The sequence below is a fragment of the Leuciscus leuciscus genome (assembly GCF_965113295.1).
Source record: "Leuciscus leuciscus genome assembly, chromosome: 8".
In the NCBI taxonomy this organism is placed as follows: domain Eukaryota; kingdom Metazoa; phylum Chordata; class Actinopteri; order Cypriniformes; family Leuciscidae; genus Leuciscus; species Leuciscus leuciscus.
In genome coordinates, this window is record NC_138732.1 from 44,912,335 (window position 1) to 44,936,823 (window position 24,489).

Below are 24,489 nucleotides of genomic sequence, written 5' to 3' on the forward strand. Positions count from 1 at the left end.
CTGAAAGTAATTTCCCCCGGTGTCTATCAAGCTCTGCAACTCCTCTCCCTTCTGCAGGATGAACAGCTGAGACAGTCAGTGCAATCCTTCACCTGTGCAATATATTACTTGTGCTATAGTATTTGGTCTTATTTGTGCAATACTTTCACCCTGATGCACGTTCACGAGAGCACCACAACGTGTGTGTGTGTGTGTGTGTGTGTGTGTGTGTGTGTGTGTGTGTGTGTGTGTGTGTGGTGATGATGCAGGAGCTGGCGTTCTGACATCTGATCTACAAGCAGTGGAAGACGCATGCGTCGTGATGCTCTCGTGAACGCGCGTCAGAGACTGACATAGAAGAGAAGAAATGACTGAATAAAGTTGATATTTAGTTTTTCTGGCCCACAAAAAAGTATTCTCGCCGCTTCATAAAATAAAGGTTGAACCACTGTAGTCACATGGACTATTTTAACGATGTCTTTCTGGGCCTTCAAAGTGTTAAAAAAGTGTGACCCTAACCAACGAGGAAGTGCAGTGGAACATAAGGGTTTATCTATTTTATTTCTTTATTTTCTTAAATAATAATAATGTAACGTGCACTCTGTTCTCTTTGTGTTTCAGTAGCCGCGTTTCCATTACCCTTCAAATTGCGCAAACTGAAATTGCGAATTGAAAATACGCTTAATGGAAACACGTCAATTTTGCAAAAACTCCCATTTATCGTAAAAAAAGTTTTCCCGCTCGCATGAGGAGGTTTTTCAGGCCATTCGAAAAAGGAATATTTCGCTTAACTGCGATGGAAACAGTTTTTGCGCATTTACAGTCACCTGACGTAGATGAAGCGATGTGTTTGGACAGAATACGAGACAGAGTTCTTTATTAAATTCATAAAAGACAGAATAATTACCAAGACTGGATTCTAAACCTTAAATAAATGCCACAATCAAGACCTGGAAGCAGATCTGAGGGAGAAACGGCCAGAAACTCCTCATATGTGCCACTCACAGTATAAGGGTCTTTCCTTACCATTAATGCTTGGATAACACACATACGTCTCCTTTGATTAATAATAATGGCCAGTGCAGTGGCTGAGATACATAAACCTACCAATGTCCGTTGCTATGATATTTAGAATGACTAATCGCGAGAGGAAAAATTTAGTTTTAATCGGTTAATGGAAATGCCGTCATTTCGCAATAGTTTTTTGTCGACATTTATAAAAAACAGACTGTTAGTTCCAGTCTGTGACCGAGTTTCCCTCAGCCTGTGTAATTAGTCTGTTAATGTGTCATTCTGTTCACCCGTGTTCTGATGAATCATCTCATTAGTTTCCTTTGATTGGTCCATGCTTAAAAGCCTGAGTTCTCCTTTTGTCTCTGTCAGTTCTCGTTAATGTGTACTGTATGTCAATGTTCCGAGAGTTAAAAGTGTATTCTGTGATTATTATGTACGTTTTTGTTATTAAATTCTGGTTCCTGTTACTCCTCTTCATCATGCGAGTTTTATATTTCTATGTTACGTAACAAATAATAATAATAATATAGTTGCAGTCTGCAGTTGTTCCTCTTTGTCGCCATCTCTGTTCAAAATCTGCAATTGCAGTCATTTGCGGATTGATCAACTTAACGTGTGTTGTGCCTCGGCACGGCACAGCACGGATGAATCCAGTGTTTTAGGAGAATGTGCGGCTGTCCTGAACCATTCTGGATCCGCCATCAAATTGCTAAGTGTAATTATATCAAGAGCTGTGAGAAAAGGCTATAAATCTCCACCTCTCCGCTAGCCTACTAGCCGAGACTCTTCTTTATTTGGACAGATGTGACGGAATGACGCAAAGACATGCTTGAATTTCCCGAATTTCCTCTGAAATCCACCGGAATTAAAACATTATTACAAGCTTCCCGTTTAGAATCGAGCTCAGGCAAGCAGAGAGTTCTGAACACTGGCTGCTTATGTACTTGCTCAAATTTATTTTGGATAATTTTTAACCCAAAAAAGTTACGGAATGCAGCTTTAAATATTTATTTTTGTGAATTGACCAGTTTGCAAATCTTCCATTTATTTTGGGATATGAAACAATTTTTTCCCCTTTTCATGTGCATTTAATCAGCTGCTCTGATGGCTTTACTCAAACTAAATCATTTCATTTGTACTTTACTCATCATGCATTCAGTTCCAACCAATAAAATGTCTTCAGTGCCCCATGAGATCCACACATATGAACACATATGAACATTTCATGCTTCAAACGTATTTCCAGGTGAACTTTTTATCAGTGGAAAACAGTGGTCATTTTGGACTGTGATCTGTTTGGACCCTGTGACCGGAACATGGCTATATTTTAACTTTTGTTCTAACCCTCTGACTGATGCAATAAGTACTTTTTACTATTATTACTTTTTTCTTTTTTACTTATTACTTTTTGTAAATTGTGTTGAACACCATGCATTTAAATTTGATAAATGACAATGGAAATGTTAGGTAAGCTAAGAATATGAATTCATTAATCATTAACGTACCTCAATTATATTATTATGTGTTTATTTAAAATATTTGTATAAACAGTACAAGTTTGGAGACATTACATTTGTTTTTACTGTTTTTGAAAGAAGTCTCTTTTGCTCACCAAGATGCTCTGCTCATTTATCTGATCAAAGATACAGTAAAAACAGAAATATTGTGAAATATTACAAATTAACAGAACTGTTTTCTATGTGAATATATAGTAAAGTGTAATTTATTCCTGTGATCAAAGCTGAATTTTCAGCATCATTACTCCAGTCTTCAGTGTCACATGATCCTTCACAAATCATTGTAATATGATGATTTGGTGCTCTGGTAACTTTTCTTATTATTATTAATAATGTTTAAAAGAGTTTTATCTCATCTCATCTCATCTTCAGTGCCATTTGATGCCTAACATTGCTTAAAAGAGTTCAGCAGAATGACATCTGTACAGTAAGGTAGATGCCTCTGCTATCAAAAAGTATGACAACACAATGTCGAAGTTCCTCCAACACAACATTAAGACTACAAGTAATAATACTTTGTTACAGTACTTGAGTATTATTTGGGAGAATCTGTACTTTACTTGAGTTTTTATATTTTTTTGTCAGCTTTAACTTGATAATAAGTATGACATTATCGGTGTGGTGGAAAGCTAACAGTCTTTTTCATCTCAGCTCCTCCCCATCCAGTTTGACACCATTATGGAACAACAACATGTTCACTATCAATACAAAAATATGTTCTCTTCCCGAAAATGAAAGAGAAAGGAATATTAAACTTTATTAATTATGACTTTTGAACAATTACAAAAAATATATAATATTCGAGAAAACACACGCTACCATGAATCGTAATCATGAAAATTAAAATTTTACCTTTTTTCAAATCATTATCACCAATATATAATATCCTAGCCTCCAATTCTCTACCATAATTTCATAATTACTATAATTTCTCTACTTACAAATAAATAAGTAATAAATGTAATAATGATCTTCATTCTGAATATACTGACCTAGACCTTTTAATTCCAGAATACAGCTGTTACAATACAAAATATTACATTGAGTATATATTACAAAAAGTAAATTGTTTCATATAGGCCATGTCAACACTAATACATTTACATTCTGTCAAAATAGTTTAGATGATTATATTCACTCCTTCTGGAACTGTACACACATATAAAGAAATTCTGGTCAGAAGTTATATATAAACTTGAAGTGAATCTAGACTTTAATCTCTCTAAATCCCTTTCAGTATTTCTGTTAGGAGATCTTTCTCACATTAACACTTCAAAAGAAACAATAACATTTATCTTTACCTCATCCATATAAGCAAAGAAAGTAATACTAGTAAATTGGAAGGATAGATTTAAAATATAAATGACTTCAAATTTAACTTCAATCTAATAATAGACGCATTAACACTTGAGAAAATGACTGCAACACTTAGAAACACAATGACTGCTTTTGAAAAAAGCAAAGTTTCTGGACAGACGAACTTCCAACATGAAATAATGCATATAATCAAAGGTGCGGATAAATTAGATGTTTAGTGACTTATGATGTTAAATAATGTGAGTTTACAGTTAAGTTTAGCTTAGCTTTTTTGTTATTAGGCTGCATAGATCAGGTCAGCCGGAACCGGGAACACTTCCTATAACACCTGATGTACTTGCTACATTATAAGAAGAATGGCATCTACGCTAATGCTAGTCTTTCTGTTTATTGCGAGGTTTACTGTAGTCAGCCGGATCCGGGTCGTATCCAGATCAGATGGAGGACCTGCGCCTAGACACGACCACAACACATGATGTAGTCAGCCGGATCCAGGCCATATCCAGATCAGATGGAGGACCTGCGCCTAGACACGACCACAACGCATGATGTAGTCAGCCGGATCCGGGCCGTATCCAGATCAGGTGGTGGACCTGCGCCTAGACACGACCACAACGCATGATGTAGTCAGCCGGATCCGGGTCGTATCCAGATCAGATGAAGGACCTGCGCCTAGACACGACCACAACGCATGATGTAGTCAGCCGGATCCGGGTCGTATCCAGATCAGATGAAGGACCTGCGCCTAGACACGACCACAACACATGATGTAGTCAGCCGGATCCGGGTCGTATCCAGATCAGATGGTGGACCTGTGCCTAGACACGACCACAAACACATGATGTAGTCAGCCGGATCCAGGCCATATCCAGATCAGATGGAGGACCTGCGCCTAGACACGACCACAACGCATGATGTAGTCAGCCGGATCCGGGCCGTATCCAGATCAGGTGGTGGACCTGCGCCTAGACACGACCACAACGCATGATGTAGTCAGCCGGATCCGGGTCGTATCCAGATCAGATGAAGGACCTGCGCCTAGACACGACCACAACGCATGATGTAGTCAGCCGGATCCGGGTCGTATCCAGATCAGATGAAGGACCTGCGCCTAGACACGACCACAACACATGATGTAGTCAGCCGGATCCGGGTCGTATCCAGATCAGATGGTGGACCTGTGCCTAGACACGACCACAACGCATGATGTAGTCAGCCGGATCCGGGCCGTATCCAGATCAGATGGTGGACCTGCGCCTAGACACGAGCACAACACATCCCTGAAGTGTCAGCAGAGATTGTGTCAACTAGACTCTCCTCTGTGAAGGCCTCATCGACACGACAGTCATCGGCTCTGATCCTCAACAAACTCGTGTCCATACTGGCGTGACTCTGATCTTCAACCAGATGGAACTGGATAATATTCTGAATGATCCAATCCAATCTGAATTCTGGCCTGTAATCCAGCCTGAATCATAATTATACACTGTTCGTTCGTTGGCCAGAGGAGAACTGAGTTTGATTTCTTCTAAGTTTTTTTTCTCCATTCTGTCACTGATGGAGTTTTGGTTCCTTCGCTGTTGCCTTTTTTAACCTATGTGAATGAAACATCACTGAGCTAACTTAAGCTGGACTGTGTCGCTATTTTCTTCTGGAAACAAACTTTGTTGCATTATTTTCCTGTTATCTCTGTAAAGCTGCTTTGAAAAAATCTGTATAGTAAAAAACGTTATATAAATAAATGTGATTTGACTTGAATTTTACTCAAGTGTGGCTTTCAAGTACTTTATCCAGCACTGTAACCAACACCAAATTGTGTCTGAGGAGACCATAAGGCCATCTGAAAAAAGAAAAATGATGCCGAACTGGAATATTGGAAGAAAGAAATGGAAGGTTTTTGGAAAGGTCAAAGTCCAGGTCTCAATCTAATTGAAATACTCTGTGGTGGGACTTCAAGAACACTTCAAGAATCCCCTCTAAAAACAAGTTTCCTTAAGCTGATAGAAGTTGAGGAAAACAAGTAAAAGAAAGGCTCAGTCAGCTCTCTAGTGTAATGTTGAACATAGTGTCATTCATGCCCTTTAATACTCTGTTCCCTTTAAAGCTCAAACAGTGGAGCATGATGATAGCTACACTAAGGTCATGTGTTTATTTGAACTCATTATACACAGTATATCTCCAATGCAATGCCAAGTCAGTTGGATGAAATCATTTACCAGTGCATGGGTGTTAATGTTTAAGTATTCAGCCCTTTAAAGTGAGCAGGCCGTCTTCCATTTCCCATTCAATACTTAGGGGAAACCTTTTTCCTTTTGAATAGATTACAATTATGGAACTAAGGGGTAAATAATGAAACTCATTGTCTTTCAGTCAATTTAGGGCTCATCGTGTACTCATCGTGTAAATACTAAACACCTACACAAATTGTTTTTTAAATTATTTGTTTTTTAAAATGTTGTCTAATAATTTTGATAATGAACTTGCCTTGAACTGAATATCTTCTGGTTTCCACTCTGGCCGCAGTTTCTTGAGAAGTTCTGATATCCCGTGCCGAGGGGTGCGCTCATCAATGCAGACATCTAAGTGTAATCTCTTGTAATGTCCATCATTTGGCATTGTCCTTGTCATTTCCATTCTTTTTTAGATGGCTTCACAGCTCAGATAATCCAAATCAGTAATATGAAGGGCTAAGGAAGATTTGTTTTAGGGCTTGTCAGCGTTATGATCTTATCTCAGTTGTTTATTGAGACACTGTCAGGCTCGCAGGACCCTCTATGTATTCAGTGACTCAGCAAATCTTTGGGTTTATCAAAGTACAATGTTCTTTTGGGCATCTTCATTGCTTAGTTAGTGAAGAGATTACTTATTAACCCTAGATTTAAATGAAGTAAATCTAAACAGAAAGGCCTCGATACTTGATTTAAGCATAGATTGTGAATGTGCAACCAATTCACTTCCAGCAACACTGCAGTAAGCCTGTATATTCAAATATTCTGAATCATCGTTAGACAACTATGGTCGCAAATTTCGTCATTACCACTTGTTTCGGAAAACAGTCTTTAACAGATGTGAGTTATGTGGTTGTATGGGAAACACACACCAGATTGACTGACTTCTACTGGCAGTATAGTGTGCCTTAAACGATTCTGTGTTTATGAAGACAGGTTAGAATGGTTAGAAACAATAAAGGATATTAACCCTCTGAGGTCGACAAACGCGCCCACGCGTTTTGCTGGATTTTTTTCAGTTCAGTTCAAAAGAAATTAATTTTGCTCTGTTGACTTTGATATTACAAGCAAGTTTCATACATCAATCGATTCTGTTAAATGTGTATTATTTTTCTGTATACTCACAATAAAAACAAAGTGTTGTGCTTTTTGCCAAATAAAGAAAAATAAACGTGATGCGAGTTCTGCCTTCTCTCTGTCAGTGAAGACCATTCTGAAACGCGTCCGAAAATGAACAATAACTCAACGAATACTGAGTCAAACAGGCATACAGTCACACAGGCATGAAGCTTGAATTCTCTTCTTTAAAATGAGGTAATTTATATAAAAAAAAAATATTCTCATCTTGTGAAATCTGTGTTAAAAGAGAGCGATTCCAGTCGAGCTCATTAGAGCTCATTCAAAGGTAATGTGACTCCGCCCACGGAGAGCGCGCGCTATTCAAACGCAAATTACTGAGGCAAACCTGTGAACGCCCCCATATCAGCTCGAGAAAACACAAGTTTAATCATATCATTGTAGCCTACGTGTTTACACCATCTGGCAGCGCTGTGAGGAATAATAATAACGGAAAATCTACCTCAGAGTGCGGGTATTGCAGGAGAGAGGATCCGAATATGTAGTAAGTTTTTTTTCCTTCTCAAGTTAATCGCGTTTCTGTGAATGAATGAACGGCAGCCGCAGAGATGCGCGCTGTTTATCACAGCTCGCAAAAAGACAGTTTAAATTTAAATTGCGTCTCTGTGTGAATGAATGATGATGTTTTAGCAAACTGTATTGCTATACTGAGATGAGTAAACTGAAAATTAACATTTATATGCCCTAATATTTCATAAAAACAACGTTACAGTCAGGCGTTTCTGTTTGTGAATGAATGTTTCGGTTTTAGCAAACTGTATTGCTATACTGAGTAAAAATCGACTGAAATGTTGAAATAAAATGTATTTGTATAAGCAACGTATTAAACTGCAAATTAACATTTATATTTCTTATAATAAAAACGAAAGACCTATGTTACAGACATATGAAAGACAACATTTCGTTGATTAGTTTTGGATAGATTATACATTTTTACTGTAAAATATCTGCCAACTCAAATAAGCCAATATTTGTTTGCCAATATTTGCTCATGTTAAATATAGTATGTTTTGTCAAAAATAAAGTAATCAAATAATCAATCAAATCCTTAACTTTGAAATATGTATGATAAAATGTATACTTTAGTTTTTACAAAGAAAGATTACACTTGAATTGTTGTTGTAATTGTAACCTTTTTAATAAAAAAATATATTTACAAGGTAGATGTAAACAAACTATTAAAAGGTAATAAGGTAATAAGCCTTTTCTTTAAATAATTTTTATTGTGTTTTATTAGTGACAAATTTGGGGAGAGGATAAATATTCCAAAACTGAAAATACAGTATGAGAATTAACTGCACAATTACTAGACATGTTTTCCTTGGATATTATAGGCCAAATTGCAAGCACACTATGTGGAAAAATAAAAAATAATTGAGATGCTTCCAACTGTTGCTCTTGCATTCTTGTGGCTCAGTGACTCACCTGAATGAAAGGGTCATTAAGTATGCGGGCCCCATTGTCTCCTAAGGTGTGAACCACTAAATATGCATGATCGTTGACGCCCACTCCGCATATTGCCTTTCCAAACAGAAAGTGCTTTGCAAAATTCAAATCAATGTATTGTGTTATGTGAATGATAAGGGCAGGATGATTTTCACATCATTTTGAAGAAAAAACACTAGGCAATGACATCTATTAGACAAAAGTCTTATTGGCACATATTTAGTATGTGTTTTATGGCCTTATTTCAGAAACTTTAGTTTTTAGTTTTTTCAATAACCACGCATAAACATTATTCTCTCAAAAATGCAGACATGTACATTCTTGTTGCTCACATATTATGGTAGCCCTGTTTGTGCTAAATAGTGTGTAATTTTTTTTTGCCATTAATATGTTTATAAGCAACTGAAAAAAGCACAAATGTCAGGGCATGTCAGAACATCTCAAGGACCCCAAAAACCCCTCAGACCTCAGAGGGTTAAAGAGATTTTTGTTCAAAAGAGATGAATGCAAATTAAATGTTTTTGCATGTTTACCTAAGAGATGCAGTAGATATCAGAAGTCTACACATCCCTGTTTAAACAGCTGTTTTTTGTGATGTACAAAATGAAACAAAGAAAAATCCCATCAGCAGCCAACATTTGTATGTGGGACCCATATGGGTATGAAATGGGCTGAAAAATGGGCCCCATGTAGGATTGTCCGCGGGTTCCATAATGGCCCCATGTTAACTGCCCAGATGGATTTCATGTAGGATTGCACTTGGTACTAGGTGGGACCCAAGTGGGCAAAATGCACAAGACCCATCTCTGTCCCAGCTTTAACCCAGTCGACATTTATATGTGGGGCCCATGTGGGTTTGAAATGGGCTGAAAAATGGGCTCTGTATGGGATTGTCCGCGGGTTCCATAATGGCCCCATGTTAATTGCCCAGATGGATTTCATGTAGGATTGCACTTGGTACTAGGTGGGACCTAAGTGGGCAACATGCACAAGACCCATCTCGGTCCCAGCTTAACCCCGCCAACATTTGTATATGGGGCCCATATGGGTTTGAAATGGGCTTAAAAATGGGCTCTGTATGGGATTGTCCGCAGGTTCCATAATGGCCCCATACCAACTGCCCACATGGATTTCATATAGGATGGTACTTATAAACAGGTGGGCCCCAACTGGGCTACATGCACAAGACCCATCTTGGTCCCAGATTTAGTTTTTTAGTGGGTACTACAAGGTTACTATATGGGCCGAAATACGGGCTGTAAGTGGGTTTGTCCATGGGTTCCATGTTGGCCCCAGCAACTTACTCATTTAGGTTTTATGCAGGATTTCACAGGGCTTTAGGTGGGGCCCAACTAGGAATCAAATGCATGTGGCCCAACTAGGGATCATCTGGGTTCCATCTAAATGAGTAGCAACACCACACAAACAAGTTTTAAAGCATTAGAGCACACAGTGAGATTGAAATCTTTTCAAATTTAAATTTTATTGAAATTACCCATCATATTATGCTATATTCTGAAATTCCAGAGACAATATTTAAAGAAGCAGATTTATGTCAGATTAAAGAGTATCTCTTTAAAGTTATATACCTAATTGTTAAAATACATACTTTTAACCTGTATTTGACCCAGTCTTTACTGAAAGCATTGAACATTTGAACAGGAAATAAATTGGGGACAGTTAGAAGAAGCAGCAAACTATACATGTATCAGTACAGCTTACACTGCAGACAGTCATGTGTGCATTCTGGACACTGTCCTCCTCCATCTCTTGTCCCAGACTATTTTGAGAGTTCCCTCTCAGTTTCTTGCCAGTTGATCTGTGCAGTCTTCTTAAGAGCCTCTGCAAAACAAATTAGTTTTTTTTAGAGATTATGATTTTAGAGAAGTCATGTTACTTACACATGTCACAATACCTTATGAAAGAATAACAACTTTTACTCAGGATAAAAAACAAAAACAGCATTAAACTTCAATAGGAATGGTCATGGAATTGGAATGTCACTGGAAGGGCATTTGGGAAAATCAGAGAATTACTGTTTATTTATTCAGAATATTCTGATTTAATTTTGTATTAATAAAACCCGTTTATAAAGTATGAATATGCGATGTGTTTGAAAGCATCAATTCATTCATTGATACAAGTTAACCATTAAAAAAAATATAAACAAAAATAATAAGAATACATTATTTGTCTCAAGTCATTTTAATATTAGGTAGTTTCTCACAATCAGATTTTCAGTCGATGATAGAATGGGCCGACAAAATGATGCATAATTAAAGTATTAAAACATTTTTTTATTGCTAATGATTTATGATTGCTTTTAAAGTAAAAATATAAAAATATAATTCTTTGTGTCTTTGGAAAATAATTGAGGTGATCACAGGTGTGGATGATTATTACATTTCCAGGATGGCTCCACTTAAGAGTCACAGTTTTAATAAGTCAGAATTAAGTTAAAATGAGAATCCCAATTCTTTAAGTGTTTCAGACAGAGATCACGATTCTGAACAGATAAAATAACAACATAACATGTAATTTACTAGAGGTTCTGACAAATGTTAATTTCTGCAGTCAATTTAAAATGTTTAATCAAAAAAAAGTTTGAATGAATGATTTAATGATTAAAATATGCGTTTCATTACTGGATGAATCAGCGTTTTTGAACGAATCTTAAATTTGTGTGTGTGAGAGGTGCGATCGAACAGTGTAAACATAAAAACATACTCCATAGTTTTGTTTATATAGGACATTATTCAAACTGCAAAGTGTTTAAGTTATTGTTAATTAAAATTTTAAGGAAAACAAAAATATTAAAGGTCCCGTTTTTCCTGTGTTTTTGAAGCTTTGATTGTGTTTACAGTGTGCAGTATAAGGCCCCGTTCACACCTTAAGTCTTAATGCTCAATTCAGGGATGCAAACACATGTATGGTCAAAAAAGAGAGAGGTTATCGAAGCCCTCACCCCGCGGCAAATATCCAGATACTTACATAATTGTGATGAATTTAATCCTTTGTAAGTTATCATTTTGCAGTGTAAGATTACAGTTAACACCTTTAAATATTACATAAATGTATTATGTATTTTTATTAAACTTAGTGAGTGTATAAATCAGCAGCAAAAAGTAATTCTTGAGAAAATCTGCACAGTAATTTTATCAAATCTAAACATGTTAATAAAAACAAATTACTATTAGTACTCTTATAAAATTCAATCAGGCAATCATACATTTCACAATTTTATATGTATGTCAAGAATTCAGAAGTGTAGGCCTATACAGTATATTTATATAGCCTACACTACACAGAAATAATATACATAATAAATGTATTGTGCAGGCTAGGTATAAAAAATATAGGCTTTTAATAATCTTTCAGTGCGCAAAACCATGATAATATGAAACGCTTCAAAACAGAGCGCACAAAGCGCGTATGCGCATCGCGGGTGCAGAATGATGTGCTCAAAGCAACATGGAGTCACAGTGTGCAGTGATGCACAAGTGCGCATTTAAAAGTTCACATTATAATGTGAATTTTTAAATGCGCACATTGGAGAGAGTTTTCCCGTGCATCCTGCTGTAACCGGACGAGGCGCCCGCGCTGTTTGAATACTGAATGGAGAATGATTGACAGCCGCAGAGGAGGGAAAACGAGTTTCTGTAAACTTTAATTTAATGATGTAAATAGACTTCTGTCCCTCACATTAAGCTATGGAATGGCTTCAGATGACTTTGTGAAATTATAATCAGACGATCTCAGACCCAAGTCACCCAAACTGACGTTAAAAAAAGCGGGAGGCGCCGAAAAGCGTGCTGTTTGCATCCCTGTCAGTTCTGATTTTTTGCTCAGATCCGATTTTTTGATTGGCTGTTCACATTACCTTTTAAAATGTGACCTATATCTGATTGCAGTGTGAACTGTTTGAGGTTTCAAACTAACCCGCATGCGCAAAAGAACAATAACAATGACATCAGACGCAGCACGCGGTTGCACTAAAGTTTGGGAGGTTATGGAGGAAGTAAGCATATTCACATTTACAGTGCTATGCATAAGTTTAGACACCCATGCTAAAGTTGACTAAAAAGAGGAATAAAAAATCATCTTTTGGAAATTGATCTTAATGCCTTAATTAAAAAAATTAGGAAAAATCCAACCTTTAAGGACACCAATTTTCTTTGTGAATGAATAATGTATCGTAAATAAATAAATGTTCTTCCTTAAAATACAGGGTGCATAAGTTTGGACACCCCTATGTTAAATTCCCATAGAGGCAGGCAGATTTTTTTTTTAAAGGCCAGTTACTTCATGGATCCAGGATAATATGCATCCTGATAAAGTTCCCTTGGCCTTTGGAATTAAAATAGCCCCACATCATCACATAGCCTTCACCATACCTAGAGATTGGCATGGTTTTATTTCAGTTAGCCTAATAGCTGGTTTGATTTGCATTGAGAGATGATCTTATGGAAAGTATTCCATGCCAATCTCTAGGTATGGTGAAGGCTATGTGATGATGTGGGGCTATTTTAATTCCAAAGGCCAAGGGAACTTTATCAGGATGCATAGTATCCTGGATCCATGGATTCTTTCAGATGAATACAATTGGAGTTATATTAATAAACACATTGACGCTTCCAAGCTGCATAATGGCAGTGGATCGAAACTCATGGCCTTGCTCCAGAAGGGCTTTATTAACCCAACCCCATAGTTAATATAACTCCAATTGTATTCATCTGAAAGAAGAAAGTCATATACACTAACGATGGCTTGAGGGTGAGTAAATCATGTGGTAAATCATGGGGTAATTTTCATTTTAGTGAAAATTACTACTACTCTAAGTCAATTATGTAAAATCTAATTTTGTAAATTTTATTAAATTAAGTCACATCAAAACACCTCACACATAACAAAAGGTTAATGTATCCATACCAGAAGTGACAGTGCAATCCTCCACCAAATTGCCAGTATACTCATCTGGATCCTTGGTCAATCTGGGGTGGGCTGATAAGTCCTTAAAAAGAAAGATTTAATTTGTACCATTCCTTTAAACAATATTAAATTAAATTAAATAAAACACACACACACACACACACACACACACACACACACACACACACACACACACGGAGCAGTGGACAGACGTTTTTGCACATACATGTCATGTCACATCACACAATTGTAGCTTTGAAAAAAGCAAATTGGTACACCAAAATCAAACAGACCATCTAATAATTTTACCTGTAGCCACATTTATCCTGTTATGACACGTCTGAGGGTCTTTCCCTTGATGTTCTTTAGTGAACTAAATAAAGGACTGATGATGGTGACATGTTCTCTTTTTTTTCACTTTAGAGGAAAAAAAGACAAAAGGATAAAAAAAGTTACTCAGATTTGTCACTGGTAGATGAAATGACTTTTGATGATGAGAATAGCCTAACACTTTTAACTACATAATATATGAATCCCAATGTAAGGTTTAGAAGCAATGGTTAAAATTGACTTGCATCTTACTGAAAATGATAATCGTGGTGGATTTGTCTCTCTGTTTGGAGCCTGTTCTCCCCCAAAAATCTTCTTCCAGTGCTTGAGATATACATCTAGGCCTATATGTAAATGACTGTTTTATCAGTCACTTACTCATTCGAATGCTCCTTCCCTAGAAATAAAATAAAATAAATTAAATGCAATAGTTCCACTTTAGCAGAATCAAATACACTTAACCTCAGCACTACTTCCAGATAACTAAAGTGCATTAAATGCAACATTTGTTGTTCTTATTGACTTTATATGTTTTAGGATACCAAAGTACAATTGCAGGGTATTTATATTAAGTACATACATATGTAAATGCATTTGTAGTAAACTTAGCATAAAATAAATGTTTCAAATATATTTTAGTATTTTTTTTCCAATAGGGTTTTCATGTGTTTGAGTTTTAGACTAGCTGACAACACTGACATCATGGGCTTCAATGTTAAATAAGTGCTAATACGCTAATCGCGATTAGCATCTTACTGTAATCAAATCAATGGTACACACACACACACACACACACACACACACACACACACACACACACACACAGCTGCAGGTTGTAGTACGTCCGTTTTCCGTGAAAGTTAACTTACACAGAACATTTCTGGGAAGTTAATGAACTCCATTAATTAACACACAATTTGTTTACCTGCATTATATATTATACCATGAACTATATTAACATTCTTATCTTCTTATCTATATTAAAATTCATTTGGGGTCAAGCAAAACGTCATCGGACCAACACATCGTCTTAATCATACACTCGATTTAATTATATCACATGGAACCGATCCAACCGATATAGATATCATTCCACAAAGTGATGAAGTCACTGATCACTACATGGTAACTTGCATATTACGTACTGCTGTAATATGTCATGCAGCGCCGCGTTATCGACCAGGCAGAACAATCCTCCCATCCACCATAGATAATTTCTCAAATTGCTTATCTAATCTGTCTCAGCTGCTGCCTGAACCCAAACAAACAGATGAACTAGAAGAACTAACTAGCACTATGAGCACCATTCTCTCTAGAACATTGGATGTGGTTGCACCTATTAAATTAAAAAAGGTCAGAGAGAAAAATAAAGCACCATGGTATAACAATACTACGCATGTTTTAAAGAGAGAAACCCGTATTTTAGAGCGTAAATGGAAACAAACTAATTTAGAGGTCTTTAGAATCGCGTGGAAAGACAGTATGTCACGTTATAAAAAGGCCCTAAAAGCGGCCAGGCCTGAGCACCACCGCAAACTAATAGAAAACAACCAAAATAATCCAAGGTTTTTATTTAACACCGTGGCTAAACTAACAAATAAACAGACGTCACCCGAACAAAATATCCCGTTACAGTTCAGTACAGTCATGTTCCAAGAACATTTAAACTGGCAGTTATAAAACCTCTCATTAAGAAACCACAATTAGATCATAATAATCTAGCAAATTATAGACCCATTTCAAATCTTCCATTTATGTCTAAAATATTAGAAAAAGTGGTGTCCGCTCAACTGGGCTCTTTCTTGCAACAAAATGATATCTATGAAAAGTTTCAGTCTGGATTCAGACCGCATCATATCACTGAAACTGCGCTCGTTAAAATCACAAATGATTTACTTTTAGCTTCTGACCAAGGCTGTATCTCAATACTAGTTTTACTTGATCTTAGTGCTGCGTTCGATACTATAGATCACACAATACTCTTAGATCGACTACAAAATTATACTGGTGTTCAAGGACAAGCACTAAGCTGGTTCAAATCATACCTATCTGACCGCTACCATTTTGTCTATTTAAATGGAGAAAAATCGATCATAACTCCAGTAAACTATGGAGTGCCGCAGGGATCTGTGTTAGGTCCTCTGTTATTTTCAATATATATGATGCCACTTGGAAATATTATAAGGAAACATGGAATTAGTTTCCATTGTTATGCTGATGACACTCAAATATATATTTCATCAAGGCCGGATGAAAACGCTAAATTTTCCAAATTGACAGAGTGTGTTAAAGATATAAAAGATTGGATGACGCGTAATTTTCTTTTATTAAATCCAGACAAGACAGAGGTAATACTTATCGGTTCAAAAAACCGCCCACAAAACCTCGCACAATACAACTTTAACATCATAGGATGTCCTGTTACTTTATCCGCTACAGTAAAAGACCTGGGTGTTATACTCGATTGCAACCTGTCTTTTGAAAATCATATTTCATATGTTACAAAAACAGCCTTTTTCCACCTTAGAAACATTGCTAAGCTACGTAATATGCTATCAGTTTCTGATGCAGAAAAGTTAGTTCATGCATTCATGACCTCGAGACTGGATTACTGTAATGCCTTATTAGCTGGCATCCTCAATAAACAAGCTACAGTTAGTCCAAAATGCCGCCGCTAGAGTTCTTACGAGATCAAGAAAATATGATCATATAACACCGATTTTATCATCACTGCATTGGTTACCTATAAAGTTCCGTATTAATTACAAGGTATTGCTACTGACTTATAAAGCCCTAAACGGCTTAGCTCCAGTCTATTTAACGGATCTTCTATCGCCCTATAATCCATCGCGCTCTTTAAGATCACTAAATTCAAGGCTTTTGGTCATACCTAGGATATTCAGAACCACCAAAGGAGGGAGAGCATTTTCACATTTGGCTCCAAAACTCTGGAATAGTCTTCCTGATACTGTTCGTTGCTCAGACTCGCTCTCCCAGTTTAAAACTAGATTAAAGTCGCATCTCTTCAGCCAGGCATTCATATAATCCCACAGTTCAAACTACAATCCGGCCTCTAGCTCATAAATGCCAGAGGAGAACTGGCCCCCGACTGAGCCTGGGTTCTCCCAAGGTTTTTTTTTCTCCATTAGGTCACCTGATGGAGTTTTAGGACATCATTAGGTCACTTGATGGAGTTTTTCGGTTCCTTGCCACTGTTGCCTTTGGCTTGCTCAGTTGGGGATATTTTGGGGATATTTAATTTAATTTTATCAATCAATAAATTCCTCTTGAAACAAACTTTGTTGTATTATTTAAATTGAATACTGTGAAGCTGCTTTGATACAATCTGTATTGTGAAAAGCGCTATACAAATAAACTTGACTTGACTTGACTTGACTTATCTACTTATTTTAATGTACCTAAACGTTTAAATATATATTAATTGATATCTGTTTTTCTAAAATGATAGTGGATATAACTTATAGGACATGAACACGAAACGTACTCGGTTACTAACGTAACCTCGGTTCTCTCTAGAGAGGAAACGAGTACTGCGTAATATCTTACGCTAGGGGAAATCTCTTTTCCGCGAGATACTGAAGCCAAAAAATTATCCTTAATTTTGAAATAATGTAAAACGCGTTGCGGCAGCATGCAGACATAGGCGAGACAGCTCGCGCGCCTATTGGCTGCCCTGCGGCAACTGCAGCAGCCTATCGATAAGGCCCTATCGTGACGTCATCACCAATGGGGGCGCTTCGCGCCCCATACGTCACGTCCCGCCGAAACGGGCGTGGCCTGGGGCTATAAATATAGCATCGAAAGGCTAGCTTACCGGTTTTTCATCGCCGGAGCGAACCGGAGCGTGCGCAGGCACGGCAAGATACGCAGTACTCGTTTCCTCTCTAGAGAGAACCGAGGTTACGTTAGTAACCGAGTACGTTCTCTTACGAGAGGTACTCTCGTACTGCGTAATATCTTACGCTAGGGGAAACAGTGTAAAACGCCGTGCATGCTATGATCCAGCACCAAAGTCCCAAGGGCAGGTGCCCGGGCTCATGTAGTACATGATCATAAGTGACTCACAGAGAGCCCAGGAAGAGTGGCTAGAATAGCATCATTCCTGTAATGCAGCATCCTATAAGAACAGTTATAGTGATGGTATTTACTCAGTCAGGGCGACCCCGGCCTGGACTGATGAATATAGTGGGTCTTACACATTGCCCATAGAGCTGCGCGATCTAAACGAGCGTTGCTCGCGCTATTTCGGTATTCTGGGCCGGACGTACTCGGGGCAGACAGTACCGTTTTTTAGACTGAAAGCAGCTTAGCTTGCAGAGCGGGAACCTCTAGGTTATAAAACCTTATAAATGTAGACGGGGAGGCCCAGCCTGCCGCCATACAGATATCTTGCAAGGCAATCCCACTAGACCAAGCCCACGACGAGGCCACGCCTCTCGTGGAGTGCGCTCTGACACCTAATGGGCACTGCAAGCCCTTAGAGGTGTAAGCCAGCGCTATAGCATCGACTATCCATCTGGATAGGCTCTGTTTCGAAACGGCGAGTCCCTTAGAACGTCCGTAGAGTGAAACAAAGAGCTGCTCCGTCTGTCTGAAAACAGACGTGCGGGACACATAAGCCCTTAGCGCCCTGACTGGGCAAAGGAAGCTGGCGTCCTTCTCCTCGTTAGAGACCGGCAGGGCAGACAGGGAAATTACCTGGGCCCTGAACGGTGTATTGAGGGATTTAGGGACGTACCCGTGCCTTGGTTTGAGTATGACTTTCGAGTCATTTGGCCCAAACTCCATACACGTCGCGCTCACTGAGAGCGCTTGTAAGTCCCCTATGCGCTTCACTGAAGCGAGAGCCAGAAGAAACACCGTTTTGAAAGACAAGTGTTTGATATCTACTGACTGGATAGGCTCAAATGGGGCACCCTTCATGGCCTCCAAGACCGTAGAAAGGTCCCATATGGGGACTGAGGGAGGTCTGGGAGGATTTAACCTCTTAGCTCCTCTAAGGAACCGAATGACCAGATCGTTCCTTCCTAGTGACTGACCAAGCGTTGGTTTGGAAAACGCTGCTATAGCCGCCACATAGACTTTGAGCGTGGATGGGGCTCTGCCTTCATCCAGTAGCTCTTGTAGGAAGGAGAGAACCTCCGTCACTCCACAGTCCAGGGGTGAAAAGCCGCGTGCTGTGCACCAGCTGGAGAACACTGACCATTTTGAGGAATAGAGCCGTCTCGTAGAGGGAGCTCTAGCCTGCATGATCGTGTTTAACACTCCCTCTGGGATATCAGAGGGTACCCGTTGATGGCCCACGCATGTAGGGACCAAAGCTCCGGGCGAGGATGCCAGATCGAGCCCCTGGCTTGAGAGAGGAGGTCCCTCCTCACTGGTATTGGCCATGGGGCAGTGCTCGTCAGCTGCATAAGAACTGGGAACCAAGCCTGGTTCTTCCAGAACGGAGCAACCAGTAACACTGAGCATCTGCTTTCCCTGATCCGCTCTAATACCTGAGGTAGGAGCGTGATGGGGGGAAAGGCATAGAGCGGGCAGCGGGGCCAGACGTGGGCCAGCGCATCCCTGCTCTTTGAGAAAAATTCCGGGCAGTGAGCGTTTTCTTGAGACGCAAACAGGTCTATCTTTGCTCTGCCGAATGTCTGCCACAGCAGTTGGACTGTCTGCGGATGCAGTGACCATTCTCCTGCTGGAACATTGTTCCTCGACAGTCTGTCTGGTCCCACATTCAGGTGGCCAGGCACATGCGCTGCTCTGAGCGAGCGCAAATTGTGCTGAGCCCATACCAGGAGGCGTTTCGCTAACCTGTATAGGTTTCGGGATGTGATGCCTCCCTGGCGATTTATGTAGGCTACCACTGACATGTTGTCCGAGCGGACCAAGACGTGGTGTCCTGCTATTTGGGGACGAAAGCGCCTCAGCGCGTTGTCGACTGCCATCATTTCCAGGCAGTTTATGTGCAGAAGCTTTTCCCGTTCTGACCACTGGCCGAAAAACGGTCTGCCCTCGAGCAGTGCTCCCCATCCCGAGGTGGAGGCGTCCGTGGACACCACCTTCACACTCGAGGAAGTCCCCAGGCTTACACCTGACTGGTACCAGTCGGTCGCTCTCCAGGGTATCAGTGCTGAGACGCATTCCTGATCGACCTTGAGACGAAAGAGACCTGAAGTCCATGCTCGACGCGGTACTCGTGCTTGTAGCCAGAACTGCAGTGGGCGCATGCGAAGCAGACCCAGCTGGAGAACTGTGGATGCTGCTGCCATGAGACCGAGCATCCTTTGAAACTTCTTTAGCGGGACTATAGTGCCGCGGCAGAAGGATTCTGTCATGCGCTGAATAGTCAATCTGCGCTGTAGCGATATTTGAGCTGTCATTGACAGCGAGTCCAGTTCTGTGCCCAGAAAAGATATTCTCTGACTGGGAGACAGTGAACTTTTCGCCCAGTTGACTTTGAGACCCAGATTCTCGAGATGTTCGAGTAAAATGGTTCTGTGTTCTATGAGCTCCGTATGTGACTGAGCTAGAACCAGCCAATCGTCCAAGTAGTTCAAAACTCGCATTCCCCGAAGTTTCAGGGGAGCGAGGGCTGCGTCCATGCACTTCGTGAATGTACGGGGTGCTAGGGACAGGCCAAACGGTAGGACTGTGTATTGATAAGCCTGGCCCTCGAAGGCGAATCTCAAAAATCGCCTGTGACGTGACGCTATTTGTATTTGGAAATACGCGTCTTTCAGATCTATTGACACAAACCAGTCCCCGTGGCGAATTTGCGCGAGGATTTTCTTGGTTGTGAGCATTCTGAACCGGCGTTTTGAAAGCGCTACGTTCAGTTGTCTTAGATCTAGAATGGGTCTGAGACCCCCGTCTTTTTTCGGAACCAGAAAATATCTGCTGTATAGCCCCCCTTCGCTCTGAGCTTGAGATAAAGGCTCTATTGCCCCTTTGCTCAACAGTTTCGCAATTTCGGTACGAAGTACACTTGCTACTTCCTTTTCTACCGTGGTTTCGACTCGCACCGCACAACGGCGGGGACGTCGAGCGAACTGTAGCGAATAGCCTCTTTCTATAATGTTCAGCACCCATTCTGATACACCGGGAAGCTTTGCCCACGCATGTGCGTGCATAGCTAAGGGTTGAATGAGATCGGAGCTCTGGTCGTGACATAGTGGCGGTATGCTGTATTATAGACACCGCATTTGCAGCGCTCGAGGCGGGGAGTGTTTTGATCACAGCGGGCGGTTCGCCCGCGCTCGGCTCTCTCACGGCAGGTAGCTGAGAGACGGCGAGCGTGGGGGAAACCGAGGGATTCGTCATGTCTGTGAGTGAATGTGGGCGCAGGACAGCGGGCACATTTGCACTGAAAACACCATCGACCTGAGTCGGTTGTATGTGTGTTGGTTTCGTTTTTACAGAAACCGAGAGACATGCAGCGTGTAGTGTTTGTGGGCACTGGGACGTGGGCACGTTCACTACATTCTGTGCGCAATCGACATGAGTCGATTTTATGTGCGCGAGCCCTGTGGGGCGGGCTGTGTCTGTGTGTAGGAATGGGCACTGGGCAGTGGGCATTTTTACTACACTCATAACACCGTCGGCCGTGGCCGGAATACCAGAAAATACACTCTTTACAGGATTTATCTGAGTCGCCGTGAAAACGGCGTTTGTGTACAGGCAAGCGGGTAATGTAACCGACTTGTTTACTGCAGAGTACACTGGAACAGTCGCATGTAATGGAACTGGACGAGCGGGAAGTTTTGGTGGAAACCCGGCCGCAGCGGGGCTTGAACACCGTCGTTTTCCTAAGCTGGCTAGGAAGACTTTGAGGCCTCGGGCTTCATCTCAACCTTCGGCCGAGTCCCACGCTGTGGGGGGCGGCGGCCGGCAGAGCGAGAGCGTGGTCTCTGGTCCCGGGCCTTCGACGCTGTGAAGCGGCGGCGGGGGGCGGTGGCTGCGAGCTGCGAGCAGACGGCTGTTTAGAGCGGCCTGATGCGGAGCTAGAGCGCTTTGGCAGAAAGTGCTTCATGGCCTGCGACGTCTTTTGTACCTCAGCGAATCTGTCCGCGAAATCTTTGACGGACGATCCAAAGAGGCCAGTAGCAGAAACGGGGGCGTCGAGGAACACAGAGCGCTCCGAGTCCGGCATTTCTGAAAGCGTCAGCCAGAGGTGTCTCTCAGCAACGGTGAGAGAGGCCATGTTCCGCCCTATGGCCTGTGCAGCGGATTTCGTAGCGCGGAGAGCGAGGTCCGTAGCGCTCCTTAAATCCGCCACGTTGACTGCTTCCGTGCCTTCCTCGTCCAGCTTTCGGAGAAGGTTAGCTTGGAAGATCTGGAGAGTGGCCATAGTGTGTAGCGCTGATGCAGCCTGCCCAGCGGCGGTGTAAGCGCGACTGTGCAGGGTGGAAGTAGCGCGGCAGGCTTTTGAAGGTAGCGCCGTCTTAGTCCGCCGTCCAGCAGAGGGCGGGCAAAGATGGGCTGCTACTGCCTCCTCCACTAGAGGGAGAGCGAGGTATCCTCTGTCTTTGGCACCGTCCACCACGGAGAATGCCGCCGAAGCAGAGGAACGTAGCCTGGCTGAAAAAGGGGCGCTCCAAGACTTTGCCAGTTCTTCATGAAGCTCAGGAAGAAACGGGGCGGGTCTTGAGGGCGTGGAAACGCGGTCCCCTTGTAGAAAACAGCCGTCCAGACGGTTGCGTGTAGGCTCGGCGGGCGCGGACCACTCGAGGCCGAGGCTCTCTGTGGCCTGTGTGAGCAGACGCATCAGCTCAGCTTCAATGCTGGCCCGTTTTCCTGACGACTCGCGGGCAGAAGAAGGGGCGAGGTCCACAGAGCTCGCCCAATCCTCGCTGTCCGAAGCCAGGATAGAGCAGTTGTCCTCCTCGAAAACTGCCGCTTCTTCCTTGTCATCTCCGGCGGAAGCGGCGGCCAGCGGCGGCCACTGTCCGGGAGTGAGAGACTCGAGAGAAGCAGACGGCGAAGCTGGCAGGCGCACCGGCGAGCTTTTCTCGGTGGGAGGCTCAGGGATCCGCTGAGCACGGCGCTTTTTACGGCGCGGCGTCGAAGCGGGAGGTGCAGGCTCGTGGAAAGTTGCCGTGCGAGTCCTCAGAGTCGCCATAGGCATAAGCTCGCAGTGAGGGCATCCGCCGTCAGCGAGCGCTAGAGCCGCATGTCCTTCACCCAGGCAGGAAACGCAGATGACATGGCGGTCCCCGTCGCTGAGTGGGGCTCGGCACGAGCCACAGGATGGACGAGACATCTTGAAAAAGACGCTCTGCTCTTTTAGAGAAGGAGTGTGAGTCGCGGCGGCGAACACACACAAAGCAATAAAAGGATATAACGCCGGATAGCGTAGCAGGAACGGTGGTTGAAGGCGGCGCGGCCAGCGACTCCAGGTACCGAACTCGTCCCGCTGAAATGCTGTTTCCACGGCGCGGCTTCTTCTCTCTGGATCCAGCGATGCGTGAGCTCCGCTGAAGAGATGAAAAATCGGTAAGCTAGCCTTTCGATGCTATATTTATAGCCCCAGGCCACGCCCGTTTCGGCGGGACGTGACGTATGGGGCGCGAAGCGCCCCCATTGGTGATGACGTCACGATAGGGCCTTATCGATAGGCTGCTGCAGTTGCCGCAGGGCAGCCAATAGGCGCGCGAGCTGTCTCGCCTATGTCTGCATGCTGCCGCAACGCGTTTTACATTATTTCAAAATTAAGGATAATTTTTTGGCTTCAGTATCTCGCGGAAAAGAGATTTCCCCTAGCGTAAGATATTACGCAGTACGAGAGTACCTCTCGTAAGAGAACATAACTTTACATAACGTTAGGCCTGTAATAGAAACTGAAAAATGTTCTCTTACCTGATATCGCCAAAATGTTTGCAGGACTCACACATCCAGACCGACCTTCCTCTGTGTTCACATATCAGCTTCTGTTCTTCTCCGTTTCCATGCCACAACGCAAATTAGTTTAAAATAATAATTTAACAGGCATAAGGAAAGACCGTAATCTTGCCGAGCAGTAGCACACACACACACACACACACACACACACACGCACGCACGCACGCACACACACACACACACACACACACACACACACACACACACACACGTCGTCATCAACACAAACTGACGTATTTTCAAACTTGACCAGTAAAAAGGCGCGCACGGTTGTCATTGGCCAGTCATATTAACCAATCATGATCAAAGAAGGTGGAACAACCGATAGCAATTGTTTCAGCGTGGTAATGGAAAAGATTACTTTTCTTTCTTTCTTTTTCTTTTTTTTTTTAAAAAGAAATGTGTGTTTAGTTTTATTTGTAGACTATATTATTTAATTAGTTAAAATAGTGTTTTGATGACAGTGTGAATAAAAATGCAATCCTGCATGGTAAGCTTTAGGCAAACACAAAATTGTAAGTCCAAACAAAATCACACAAAGCAAACAAGTTTCTGCTGCACTTCTCTCTTGAGATTGAAATTATATCCATTATTATTATTGTTAATAATATGATTATATTTTACATAAATTTAGATTTGTGAAGTGGTGTTTGGATCAAAATATCATACTAAAATAA

The 24,489-nt window shown here is 41.5% G+C and overlaps 1 protein-coding gene and 1 long non-coding RNA gene across 4 annotated transcripts in view; both read right to left on the minus strand.

Moving 5' to 3' along the window:
• LOC309504511 (ethanolamine kinase 1-like) overlaps positions 1-6,623 on the minus strand; it is a 44,073-nt gene extending 37,450 nt beyond the window's left edge. For all 3 annotated transcript variants that reach the window (XM_082177665.1, XM_082177664.1, XM_082177663.1), the window contains exon 1: positions 6,312-6,623. In XM_082177665.1, the coding sequence (XP_082033791.1) occupies positions 6,312-6,461 (150 nt within the window). In that variant the 5' untranslated portion in view covers positions 6,462-6,623. The remainder of the gene's footprint in view (positions 1-6,311) is intronic.
• Positions 6,624-10,102: 3,479 nt separating this feature from the next.
• LOC309504526 lies at positions 10,103-24,374 on the minus strand. The gene is made up of 4 exons (XR_014208103.1): positions 23,771-24,374; positions 13,877-14,294; positions 13,568-13,649; positions 10,103-10,480 (listed from the first exon to the last, which is right to left on the minus strand). It is a non-coding gene; the product is annotated as an uncharacterized lncRNA (long non-coding RNA).
• Between the last annotated feature and the right edge of the window lie 115 nt (positions 24,375-24,489).